The 14,018-nt window shown below is 41.0% G+C and overlaps 1 protein-coding gene across 1 annotated transcript in view; it reads right to left on the reverse strand.

Moving 5' to 3' along the window:
* Positions 1-172: 172 nt before the first annotated feature.
* Positions 173-14,018, reverse strand: part of LOC144818584 (uncharacterized) — a 30,200-nt gene continuing 16,354 nt past the window's right edge. Inside the window, exons 4-7 of the mRNA XM_078676123.1 lie at positions 12,461-12,502; positions 9,538-9,585; positions 6,133-6,576; positions 173-5,273 (exon numbers count right to left, since the gene is read on the reverse strand). Of these exons, the coding sequence (XP_078532249.1) occupies positions 3,141-5,273; positions 6,133-6,576; positions 9,538-9,585; positions 12,461-12,502 (2,667 nt within the window). The 3' untranslated portion in view covers positions 173-3,140. The remainder of the gene's footprint in view (positions 5,274-6,132; positions 6,577-9,537; positions 9,586-12,460; positions 12,503-14,018) is intronic.

The following is a 14,018-nucleotide window of genomic DNA, read 5'->3' on the forward strand; positions in this document are numbered from 1 at the left end:
GTGGGAGAAAAACAGTTAACTGGAATGCGCTCCCAATCAATTGCCAATGGTTAAGATTAATTCAAGCATTCTATCCATCATCTTGGTGTTGTTGCAATCAGGTATAGACAGACAAAGAAATGTGTGTCCTTGGTGAATTAATGAATTAATGAAACGTGAACATGAACATATGCTTGTTTCATTGTTTTATTCTTCAAAATAAATACTATTATTACAATACGAACATAAGTTTCACACAAATTCATTGTGTACATTTATTACAAAGTCACATTAAAAATCCTGCAATGAGGTAATACTTCTTAGAAAGTCTATACAGCCAAGTGAACAATAAATGCACAATGAAATATATTCATTACTTTGAAGCTGCTCTGGATTTGAAAATACAAAAAAACAACCTCGTCATTCCTACACGTCCAAGCAGCAACGTCATTAACAAGAATTTTGAAAGTGTGTCAAGCATATTAGTAACAGGACAAGTTGTCGTGAGATGCATGAAATCACAATTGCTAACTGGTAAATATCCTTTAAAGCTAGTGAAACCTGAAACACGTCTGAGCCTCTGTCAAACTGCCCCAAAATATACCTTAATTCATTTTGCTCTACAGATCCATCTTATTTATATGATGAATCAAACAACTTCTAGGATGATGAAGGGCAATCCTTAAACTTGGGACGTGGACTGATGATTTACCAGAATGACCGGGGTGATGCTGGCTGACCCATAAGCATATGTTGGATTGTACCTACAAAGTTGCATCAGTAAACAAAGGGCACACAAAGGTCATCAAGGGTAGTGTGTTTTGTGAACTATGTCCAAGCGCGTTGGGTTTGTGCACATCTGGTTGGTTCTATTCTAAGCCTGAGATAGTACATTGGTGTTTGCATCTGAAAGGTGACCCATCTGATCAAAGGCAGAGTTATTTTATCATCAAAAACCATCTACCAGATTATGATAAAAATACCTTTTTCAGTTCATAAATAATCCTTGTGGAAAATATCCCTATCCTTCCTTGCTTGACCTCAGTCAATTTCCATTTAAATTGGCATGCTGCTGTACTGATTAAACATGTTTTTTCGGCAGGTATACATATGGAACCAGTTTTAGAAGTGTTACTGTCTTTACAACACAAGGCGCCTTCTTTACTTTGCCTGATGAAACACCAGTGACCACAAACCATTCAACAAGTCTTCTGTTGATTATGGTGTTAGCGCAGTACACACAAAAAGTTAATTGAACAAGTCATTGTGCATCACACTACCACAAATATGAATGTGGTGCAGTAAGGATGTGGCCAGTCTGGCCTTTTGAGCAACCGGGCATTTCCTTGTGGGGACGGAGCCATTGGAGGCCAGCAGCGCTTAACCTTCAGTTGAGGCCCATTGGCACCGTTTTTTGGAGAGCTGGATTTATTTGTTAAAGATTATTTTTTTGACCGAGAACAAAAGAAAGAAAGGCAGTCTTAGAAAAAAAAGGTGCAAGAGAAAGATGGAAAACAGTGACAAACAGAGAAAGCAGAGATGAAAAGGAACCTGCAAGAGTGAGAGGTATAGGGGCAGGGACACTATATTGGTGGATGTAAGAGGCATGTGGTGAAATGAAGACTGGGCAGCCTTGTTACTCACCAAACCCCGACATTCAGAGCCCTTCTGAAAACCAATTGAGGCCCTGGCACTTATTTTTGTTTTACAAATGAAGACCTGAAGGCTAGTTTGAAACCTCAGGGTCGCTGCTGGAGACCCCATCACTTTCTCCAGGTCCCTGAGGTCAACTGAAGTAGCTGCATGGGCCTTCAAGAGAGAGGGAGTGAGGGAGTTAGAGACCTTCAATAGGTAGGGAGCAAGGGAGAGACAGGTAGACTAGGGAAAGAGAAAGAGAGAGGAGACAGATGGATGGACGGGTGGTGGGTGGTTGGCTGGATGGATAGATCAGGGCTGGCTTAAGTTTCTTTTGCCAGGTCTTCTTCTGCTTCCCCAGCCTGGTCATCAGTAAGGAGTGTATATCACATGGATTTGAGTGATAATTCTAGGTAAATAAAAAACAGAACCGGACATGACCAAGAACTTGAGCAGGCGGAGAGCGTTGGTGAGCGTTTACCAACCCTTCCTCCCATAGGGTGAGCAATGTAGAGAATTCAATCTGGAGAGGCTCACCCATTAAACACTAATCCTAAAGAGGGGCCTAATATTTGACCTGTCTGAACTGAAAATAAATTACAACTAAAAGATCATGTGAGGTATGAGTGTAAGGAAAGCGTTTTTAAATATGGTCTAACAGCTTGCTGTTAATAAATAAAAAGTGGTCCAATTATCTTGGACAAAATATGCATGTATAAGTAAGTTGTTCCTGCTGCATTTGGGCACAACGCTACATTTGTATTTGCTGGCTAATGTATTTGTCCCATGGACATGGAGGGGGCGGGAGAAAAAGATTATCGACCATTCTATTCGCCTGAAACAATGATAATGGTGTCTTTAAAAGAAACACACACAAAAACAGACATTGTAGTTGAAAGACAAAGTCGTCTATTTGCCACAGTTATTCATAGAGATTTCTGCCTGGTGTTTTATGTGGTTCAGTCATGGATTTGAAAGTCGATGATTTTGTGTACAGCACTACACCGTGTTGGTCACATTGGGCACCATTTTCATAAAATGTTCCTGGACCCACGCTGAGTGGATATCAAAACCAAGCAAAACTCTGTCTCCAAAGCGGAAACATCCCGTTTGCAAAACAACAAAAAGAAAATGAGTAAACAAATTAAGTTTTTCAAGTTGCTAAGAATTGCATGTTTACTCAGCTGATGAAGGCATGCTCACAAACATTTACATCTCCATAATATTTTTCAAGCGTCAATTCTCCCTCACTTTCTATGATATACATAATTCAGTTTGTACACGCATACATAATCACTAAAGGAGTCTAAGTAGAGAGACAGCATTTCTAAGGCTTAATGGAACGTCACCTCAGGAAAAGAACAATGCACATAAGTTAAACATAAGTTATCATATTACAACTGTGATCAACACAGGTTCACTGAGAAATTAACTGTACCTTATATCTTCCATAGGATGAAAAAACTTGAACAACATACTTCCCTATTTTTCGAAAAATATAATCACAAAACATCTCAATTAGAACCTCAGTAGCCATCTTGACAGTCATTATCATCCGCATCGCCAGCGGGCCTGTTGTGGTACACATCAAATATTAACCTCCGGCTTTCAAATTCATTGCTTTTGGATATGCTGTCATCTTCCTCGCTGCTGCTTTCACTGGATTTACTGGGCACCACTTCTGAAGATTTGCTGTCATCATTTTCATCAGATTTGCTCTCCATCTCCCTCTTCTCTGCTGGCTTACCCTGTTCTTCATCGGAGGTGCTGTCTTTGTCCTCTCTGGAAACGTGGTTACTCTCAATCGATGTGCTGTGGGATTTGCTGCCAAGTTCAGAGCTATCTTCTCTTGAATTAATTTCCTCCGAAGACAAACTGTCTTGATTTAAATTAACATCGTCATCTTCGTCTTCTTGCGTAGAAGTATCATTTTCATTGGATGATCTGCCACCAAAATCATCAAATTTGCTCCCCTTTACATTTGTTATTTTGACATTGTCAAGTTCATTTGATTCCTGGCTGCTTTCTTTAGATTTACTGTTGGTTTCTAGGGATTCACTGCTGAGATGTTTGGATTTACTGTCATCTTTTTCTAAATCACTGCTGTCTTCTCTGGATTTGCTGGGTTTGTTCGATTCATTGCTTTCTTCTTTGGAGTGGCTTTCGGTATCTTCTAATGATGTACTGTTGTCTTCATTAGATTTCGTGATGTCTTCAACTGATTTGCTTTGAACATTCTTCAGTTTGCTTTGATCATTTTCTTTAGACTGACTGTCATGACTATCCTTGGAATCATTGTTATCTTCATTGGATTCACTTATATCTATAACGGATTTGCTTTTATTTTCCGCAGATACACTGTCAACATCTTCAGATTTTGTATCCACTTCTTCTGATTTGCTGTCAGTGTTCTTTGGTTTTTGAACACTCTTTTCCAGTTTCTTCCCCTCCATTCCAAACTTGCTGATATCTTCATTTGATTTGCTTTCATCTTCGATAATCTCACTTTTATCTTCCAATGATTTGCTATGTTCTTCCATGGATTCACTACTAATTTCTTTGGATTTAGTGTCATCTTCTGTAGACTTACTGTCATGCTCTTTAGATTGGCTGTGTCCTTCTTTTGACTGACTGTGATATTCCTTCGATTTGCTGTGTTCCTCGGTTGATTTGCTGTTATCATTTGATTTGCTGTGGCCTTCTTCTGAATTGCTGTGAGCTGTCACTTTGCCGGTATCTTCTGCTGATTTCCCATCATCTTCAGTGGAAACGGTCTTATCTTCATGACTGTCATCATCTTTAGATGGACTGTCTTCAGTTGATAGAGTATCACCTTGAGTAATACTCCTAATATCCTGTTTCATTCCTTTGTCAGCCTTTCTGGTTGGTTTCATCTTTCTCAATGCTTTAGGTGTACCTTGAAGGTGTTGGCGTCTCTTCTTCCCTGTAATTTCATGGCTGTTTTCATTTGAGGTTGTTGAAGTGCTGTTGCTGCTTGCTGTGCTTGGATCGTCTCCTTGCATTCCTTCTTCAACAGATTCACTGCTGGTTTCTTGGCTTACATCACTTCCAAACTGTTTGATAGAGCCGTTGTTGTCAGAAGCAGCTTCACTGTCATCCTTTTTTTCTTCTTCGCTGCTGGCACTCTCGCTGCTACTACTGCTGCTTCCTTTGCCTTCATGAAGAACTTTCATGTTGATATGAACTTCAGGCTGATTATCATCTATATTATGTACATCATCCCCATTTTCAAAATGATTTTCATTTATATGATCATTATTCTCTTGCTTGTCTGCACTGTCGATACTGCTGTTTTCTTCGCTACTGCTGCTTGTGTTTTGAACTAAATCATCGCTTTTATTGTGTTTTTCATCTTCAGGGCTTTGAGCGTTTTCCTGACTTTCAACTTGTTCAACGATTGAATCCCCACTAGCTTCTGTTTCCTCAGACTGATCATCGCTTGCACCCTGACCATTGTTGGAAAGATCATCTTCATTTGCATTGTGTAATGTGTCCTTCATACCAGCACTGTCATTTGATTCAGTGCTATTGCTGTCACTTTCAGCACTCTGGTCGGTGGCTTCGATGGCTCTACTGTCGATGTTGTCAGAGCTGACACTGGCGCTGGTATCTAGACTAGAATGTTGATCGTGGTCCCCCTAAATTTCAAAGATAGGTATAAATTACTGTTATTGTAACAACTTCATATCATTTGTAAACAATATACGTAACTGTAAGGCGTACACTATTTGTGGTCAATTTTCAAATTCCGATGAGTCAATTATCAATTGAGGATCAACTCAAATTCAGAAGCACATTACAAATCTGCTGTTCTACACAATTATGATGTCTGTATTACGTTATGTGCATGTGTAAAGCCCACTAACACTTGCAAGGGATTTCTTGTGTATTTTTCATTTGTTTTTCTGTTCGATTATAACAGTCCAGCACCAGCACACCCATAGTTTGGGTTATTGCACTTCATAATTATAAATATTATCGCACACATAATTCCACCATTTTCAAATCAAATTTTTCTCACTTTTAAAGGTTTTAACACTTTTCTCATCCAGCGTTTTCCAGCTTCCAATGCTATCCTCCTTTTTTGAACGCAGCAGCTTCACATTTGCTTCTAGAAAACTGTTTTATGATAAACTCTTAGCTCTTATGGTTACAACGGCTGGTTGTTGACTATTGAATTAAGCATCCTCTTTTAGGTAATGTTTGCACCCAGTTTTATTAAGTCATGAAGAGTTTGAAAAAGATGTGGGACCTAGGAACCAGCATATAAGATACGCACCAGCATACAGTGGAGACTGGCTGTACTTTGAATCAACATAAGAAAGTAGACTTCATCTTTAGAAGTGCCACTTGGTACAGGTTCTCACAATAAAAAACATTTCATAAAAAACAGTGGGAAATGTAGAAAATATAGATGCATCTGGACAGGGCACCTGTTATTTTACAAATAGTATATTTACACAGAACATCATAAATAGCTACTTTTCATATACTTACTGTGCACTGTATATGTGTGTTTTGTGGAAGTGGCTCTGCATCTTCGCTGCTTTTTCCATCGTCCTTTTTATCATCATGTTCTTCTGAATTCACTTTAGGTGCCTCATCCTCCTTGCTATTAACCTTAGAATCTGCACCATCTTCAGCACTTTCGGCTACCGCACCATCCTCTGGTACACTGTTATCCGAATCATGTCCATCAGGTTCTGAGCTGCTCTTTGAAGCCTCATTGGATGAGACGTCTTCTAGATCCACTGTCACATCATCTTCGTTGTGGTCATCATCATGGACTCCATTAGCCCCATCAGATGATTTGACTCCAAAATATGCCTTGCTTATAAAGTCACTATCGATATCATGGTCGTCATAGTCCTCCTTTCTTTCACTGGTCGGTTCTACAGCGGCACTCTTTTGAGTGGTAAGTTCTTCACTTGAAGTATCCTGCTGAAAACAGAAAACAGAAGGTTGCAGATCATGCTCCGTTATTTCGAGTGCTTACACTTAACGGCATTAATGTGTGTAATATCATGTCGCCTAGAGCCTAATTATCTATAAAGCACGTACCTATAGGTACTTGTAGAGCACAAACCTGTCTGGAGAGAAAAGGATCACTGAACACTGTAGGATCTTCTATAATGCAGTCAACATCCATAATGAGGTCATTGTGATACCAGGGGCCATAAGCATGACTGTCACAAGTTAGGCCTTTTGTGAAATCCTCCCTCCAACTTTATTGAAAATGTGAGAACAGAACATAGATTTTTCGACTAGCGAAGAGACATGGGTGTGCGGCAATTGAGTATTTAAGTACAAAAATCTCTGTGACTCTGGCAAACTTTGAATTGAAGTCAGGGAGTGGTCAAGTGAGCAGTATGGAGCATAACAGTCTTCTCCTCCATTGAGAGACTGGGCCCTGGTGGACTGGCATAAATATAGCATGGCTGTGCTTTCTCCTAGAGCAGGGCATGATGACACATATTTCCAAGCAGGCCACAGAAATTCTATTCACATGCATGTACATGCATGCACATTATCCCTGTTACCAATAGCCAATTTCAAATCTACAGTTTCAGCCTAACTTGTTTAAGGGAGTAGTAATTAGAGAAATTCAGCGGAGTTTGGAATACTGCATGTGATCAGCAGATGGTCCGTCAAGGTCAAAGACAGATGGGGTGCGAAAATGATGCTTCTCTTCATAGTAGAGATGCAGATAGCACAGCGAGATTTAAGGAATGTTGTCACATTGATATTGTTGCCACTGTCTCTTGCATTATTGACCACATTGTGATGGGAAAAAACATTGATTATCAGTGTGCAGTGCGGCTAGGATGCACAGACTATTTTACATTAAAAGCAGCGTTGTGTCTACAATTAGCAGGAAATCAGTTTCTTTTGGAATTTAGTAACACCTAAGGTCTACTCCAGGGGAATATGGGCCAGATGTAGGTAGCCAAATACCGGTCGGTAACGGCCGATTTCGGCCGTTACCGACCGGTATTTGGCTTTTGAGATGTAGGTGGGTCGTTATTTACAGAATCGGTATATTTACCGAATCGGTAAATTTACCACTTCGGTATTTTACAGAATCGGTAAATATACAGATTCTGTAAATCCATATGTAACTGACACTCCTAAGAGTGCCACAGGCCCTTAAGAGTCGGTATTTTACCACACAATCCTATTGTGTGGTAAAATACCGAATTCAGGTGTGCATGCACATCTGTGCATGCACACCTGTGCAATGTGACACACAGACATGCCCTTAGGGCATGTATGTGTGCCACATGTCACACAAGCCTGCACTTGGGGTGCTAGAGGGTGTCAAAGTGACACCCCCTGCACCCTTGCAGGATTCGGTATTTACCGATTCTGTAAATACCGAATCTGTATTTCCCATTGATTCCTATGGGCTTCAAGGCCCATAGGAATCAATGTGAAATACCGATTCGGTATTTACAGAATCGGTAAATACCGAATCCTACCGAATCGGTAATTGGAAAATAAGATTTACCTACATATGCCTCCTTCCTATTTACCTACTCTTAAATACCGAATCGGTATGATTCGGTATTTAAGAGTCGGTAAATAGGAATTACCTACATCTGGCCCTAAATCTCTTACCCTTGTTTTCCCTAACACTACACCTCAGGATTGTGCTCAGGGAACACAATCTGTAAGCATAGGATGGAAAGAAATTTGCTTTAATTCACCCTTGCTTCTAACTTCAAAAACAGAGAAAAGAGGTGGGTAAATGGGGTACCTTCTAAAGCTAATCGTAATACTTGCACCTACTTCTTAAGACATACGTTTAGATGTGTAGTTAGGGTTGAAAAAACATTGTTAATCTTTGGAAATACCCACAAATGTACAACTTTATTGGTGTTTACAAACTATTCAATACCTTTCCTCTGGTACTCCTTGGCATATCCATGCACCTCTGGCAATTTAACAGCACAAGACCTTCCCATCTGGTAGGTTTAGCACTGTTATGAATACAATAGGCACATTTTTAAAGATGCCCAAATCCATATTTCGTTAACCAGGATCTTGCAATTCCAAGTACTAGTGACACTTTTTCCACCCACAGCTGACTTTGATAGACAGAAAATGTTCTGAGTATCTGTTGCGGGAGCCTTATGTTGCAGACAACTGTGCCGGCACAGTGTTCCATAATTGTAAGCGTGATTTCCTACTTCTGTTTGATATGTCCAAGGTAACTTTGGAATTGGGCATCTGGGGTGATTCAGGGCATGTTACTGCTTTGAGGCATTGCTTAGAATAGGGGCATGGATAGGTGCGCCGCAACTACCTCCGCTTTAATGACAGCAAAACTGTAGGGACATATGTAGCAATATTGAGGTCAGGAATATCGACCTGAACATATAATGACTACAATATTGTATACAAACATATCATCAAGATAACCGTACATAAGGAAGCACCAATATACTATTTAAACTCCGTATCGAAACACCATGACAACATACCATCAAGGTAACCATACTTAAGGAGCACAGATTTGCTTTTCCTAACTTCACATCGAATTATCTTGATGATATGTTGGTGGTCGATATTTTGGAGTCGATCAGTCGATATAAGTGCCAATCACTATTTGATCTTTGACATTGTGGTAAACACCAATGGCAGTCCTCTTCCAGTGGTGTCAAGCTCAGTGAAAAAGCTATTGAAAGAGAGGGAGTATTTGATGCCATTCATGCCCCTAGATCGATGCATGGCTTAAAAGGGCCACATCCACATCACTACACTAAATTAGAAGGCAAAATCATAGATAAATAATCCATCTCTGAAAAACAATTAACAAGCTCGTTTGTTGTGGGATTAATCATTCCACAGTTCTAATTTAATTTTAAACAGTACTCAATGCAAACAAGGACAACACATTACCTGCTCTTCCGAACTGTCTGTTTGAGTCTCCACTGACTCACTGCTGACCTGTAAACACAAAGAGACATTGCTACATTTAAACAAATATATTGCAACATTTCCTCATTCTGCTCCACTTAAATGGCCTAGCAAATACCATGCATGCTTTTCCTATACCTAACCGTGAGTGAACACAAATACTTTTTGTTTTAAACTCTCTTTCTCACGTTTGTATAAAGTGTTCACAGATCAAGGAGATATATAGTGTGCGAATTTTCTTTCATTTAAATTTCGATAGATTTAAAGGGAATTGTACAAAATGAAATGAAACTTTGCACAATTTTCTTTGTGGTATGCCACATGAAAATTAAAACAAAAGTGTATACCTCGGGTTCAAAATCCATGTGACACACCCTCCAGGGAACTGGTCGGCTCCAGGAGAAAATGTATCCTGCAAGACATTTTCTGCCCGAACCAAGGGGCCGATTAGGATGGTGGTGAATACGCATCCTCCGGGCCGGCGGAAGCTACCGCCGGCCTGGAGGATGCGGATTTACCGCCGCAGACATTGGAAACACCCACCGCCACATAAGGGTGGCGGTGGGATCAGCGGCGGACGGCAAGCCCGTCCGCCGCTGCTCTGCGGTGTATGCTGGCAAATATGGTGGCGGTGTCTGCAAGACACTGCCAGCCATATTAGGATGCAGGCTGAAACATACTTTTCCACGGCGGCTTTTCCGCCGTGGAAAAGCATGTGGTCTTTTGTGTTTGGGGGCCCGTTGTGGGCCCCAAGGGTGTCGAGGGTGGGGGATGCACATGGGGGGTACCTATAGTACCCCCCAGCATTTACATGCACAAAGCGGCAGGCACCGCGCGGTGCCTGCCGCTTTGTGCATGTATATGCAAAGCATCCATTTTTAACCTTGCAGCGGCACCCGCCGCAAGGTTAAAGATACGGGATGTGACCGCCAGGGTGGCGGTCACATCCTAATTGCACCGGAGGGACCGCCGCTGCCCCTGCGGACGGTCCCTCCACCTCGGGGGTGGCGGACGGACGCAGGTCCGTCCGCCATCCTAATAGGCCTCCAAGTTCCTGTGAGATATTTTCTGCTCAAATGAGTTTGCTGCATTCAGAAATTATGAAATATTTCACACTGATGAGTTTTGCTATTTTCACGTAACCCAACATTTGCACATTTGACTGGTGTCATTAAATTTTGGACTGACCTAATGAAGTAAAGGTTAATTGATCTGCAACACGTACATGTGAGAATAATCTTATTTTAGCGGGTTACAAGTACTAACAGGCACATGCATCAAAGGATTTTGCGATCGCAAACGGTGCGAATCGCAAAAATCGGCCTTTTGCGATCGCAAAATCTGCTTTTAGAATGCATGAAGGGTGAAGGCCCTCGCAATTTGAGAATTCGCAAATATTTGCGAATTCTCAAATTGCGATTGCATTTAAGGAATCGCATTTTGCGATTCCTTAAATGCAATGCATGAAACTTAAAAAAATTGTGATTTCGCAATTAGGGGGAGCAAATTACCATGAGGTTGAACCTCATGGTAATTTGCAAAAACTTTGAAAAATGCACTTTTGTGCATTTTTCAAAGTTTCATGTTGTGCACACACATGCCCTTAGGGCATGTGTGTGCACAACATATGTGCACAGACTGATTTCAGGGGTGCAATAGGGTGTCCTTTGGACACCCCTGCACCCTTGAAATCGCATTCTCAATTTGCGATTCGCTAATTGCGAATCGCAAATTGAGAATGTCTTCCCATTCATTCCTATTGGCCTCTAGGCCCTTAGGAATGAATGGGGAGGTATTCCTTGATTGCACTCGCAATTTGCGAGTCGCAATTAAGGAATATTAAGAAATCGCAATTTATTTAGCGATTTCTTGATGCATTGCATTTGGCAATTCCTTAATTGCGATTCCTTATTTTTCGCAATTAAGGAATCGCAAAAAGCAATATTGATGCATGTGCCTGTAAGTGTTGTACTAATGAGTCAAAAAGTGACAACGTAGTACATCACACCGAGTAGCGCATGTATACATACATATGGTGTAAATCGTGTCCTTTCTAGGTCATGCAAGTAGGGATTGTGCAAATAACGACGTGCTTTAAAGGAGCGCGCAGTGGCATACTGTGTGACACATTTAAGAACTGAATACCAAGTGTTCCAATTTCATGATTTATTTGAACTGAGATGCTGCCCTAAGAAGGGTGAAATTGTGAATTGACCTTGACAGGTTCTAGTTGATGACCTTACACGTCACACAGACGCCAGCAGCAAATGATCAGCAGTGAAGAATGATAAAAGTGGAGATAGATTACAGATTCGTGTATTGATGTATTGATCAAGCAATCAGTCAGTATCTGGGGTGGAAATGTGTGAGGTGGCAAGGCATGCAGCTGTAGGCGGATGACACAAGGAGAGGTGGGTATGTGGGCAATGGGATGAGGCATCGAGGCTTACTGTGGGAAGTGTGTTCTGAAGAGTGGGTGAATCTGGAAGGTGGCAGGACGATAGGAGCCCCTCTGGATACATGAAGAAATTGTACTGGGAGAAAATGGCTGCCTAAAAAGGTTCAGATAAGATCACGCTAGAATGATTTGATGGGAGCAAAATAAGGAACCTGAAGGCTAGGAAGGGTTGTATGTCACAATATTGTAGTCAGAAATGTTGTGTGTCATAAATAACGTGTCCTAATATTGCCCCATTGGGTGCAGGTGTTTAGTTATTGACTCCAATGGGGTGACTGCTTGTAAAAGATATTCAGAGCACAGTATTTCGATCAGGCGATATTCTGACTACGATTTTCTTTTACTACACACTACATGCATGGTACAGGTAATGCACTCACTAAGGAGAAAAAGATTTTTAGTGCATGCTATAATTGAAATCACAAAAATCAGGTGATCGTGTCTTACCGTCGGCGGTGTAGGCATCTTGGATAAAGATGCGCTTTCAACCTGCATACAAAAGTGAAACTGCTTAGTGCAAGGAATATTGCATGGCAGAAAAATGTGTGAATATTGATCTCATCTCAATGTTCTTTATTACAGTGAAACTGATGGGCCGACTCAATGTGGCAGAAATGGTCCTGAATCTAGTTCTTAAGGCAAAGTCGCTACTATGCAGTATGAAGAGGCCATGCTTAGGTGAGAGAGGTTAGGTGGTTCCAAGGAAACTACTTCCTAGACTCTACTCAGTGGCATGTTTATGGTTTCCTTGAGAAAAATGAGTATTGTCTAGAAGATATTTACTCATTTCAGGGTCTTCATTCTGGTATGCAATACATCCTAAACCATATCACTGTTACAGCTATTCTATGTTGAAATAAAAAGTACCAAAGATCTGTTTAGCAGTTTTTCTCTCATCCTTCTCTTTTTCAAATATGTAAATACAATTACGAAGCAGTACCATGCTATGTGTAGAACTTTCATGTTAAGGTCAAAGCATTGACCGACTTCAGGAGATGTGTTTTCGAGGGTTTGGCTGTGTACGTAACGTACAGGGTTTGTTAATAGCCACATATTTTGCCTATGCTGGATGGCTAATCTAAATACTTCTCCCTTTCTAGGACTCTCCCCATTGACTGCCTCCATGCATATTTTGGGGGGTAGTTTTGAGGGATAGACACAGCAGTGGAATATGACATCACCTTTAATTAAGGAACAGAAGGTTCTAGGAAATACAATATTGACACAGTTGCTTTCATAGTAACCCCAGCAAATGGTCCTTCTACTTCCGGTCTGAGATAAGAGATGATGGCTACCTTCGGCCTGGACTGAACGCTGAAGCAGCCCTGAAAAACGTTTCAAGGTCAGCTGCATATTGCAAAGGTGAGCTAGAGAGTTCGCCAGACTCTCTTCCTGAAGGTTTATGGGGATCCCAAAATTATTTGGAAGGGCTAAACTATTTATTCTGAAGCAGGATCATCGGGTAAAAGGTCATTGGCATTCCAGTCAGTTTTGAGCAAGGTTTATCAAATATTCCAACAATTCATAACCTAGCGCTGAACCCTGGAACATTATTTTGCCACTGGGGCAAATAATGTATCTGCCTAAAAGCTTTCCGTGGCATTCCCTCTGGACTCTTTTCACCATTGAAATTACTAAAAAAAAAACCTCAGGCACACTTGGCCCCTAAAAATAGCCCACAATCCCCCTTTTCGTCGTACCATTTGGGCAGTCGACCTCTGAGAGAGAGAGTACATAAGTACTGCAAGAGAATTGTCTTTCAATTGACAGTTTGTTATTTATAGCTGTAGAATATGGCCAAACATCTAAAAACGTTCTTTCTACATGAACATGTTAAAACTCAGGAACATATTTACAAGGGCTCATTGCCACAGGAACATCAATGTTTGCGACTTTTCTGTGGCAATAATCCCTTCGCCTTATCTACTTCCGGCCTGATATAAGAGATGAAGGCTACCTTCAGCCTGACGATTTGCAACTTCTATGTGTGCTGTGCAGCACACAT

The sequence above is a fragment of the Lissotriton helveticus genome, chromosome 2_1 (assembly GCF_964261635.1).
Source record: "Lissotriton helveticus chromosome 2_1, aLisHel1.1, whole genome shotgun sequence".
Lineage (NCBI taxonomy): Eukaryota > Metazoa > Chordata > Amphibia > Caudata > Salamandridae > Lissotriton > Lissotriton helveticus.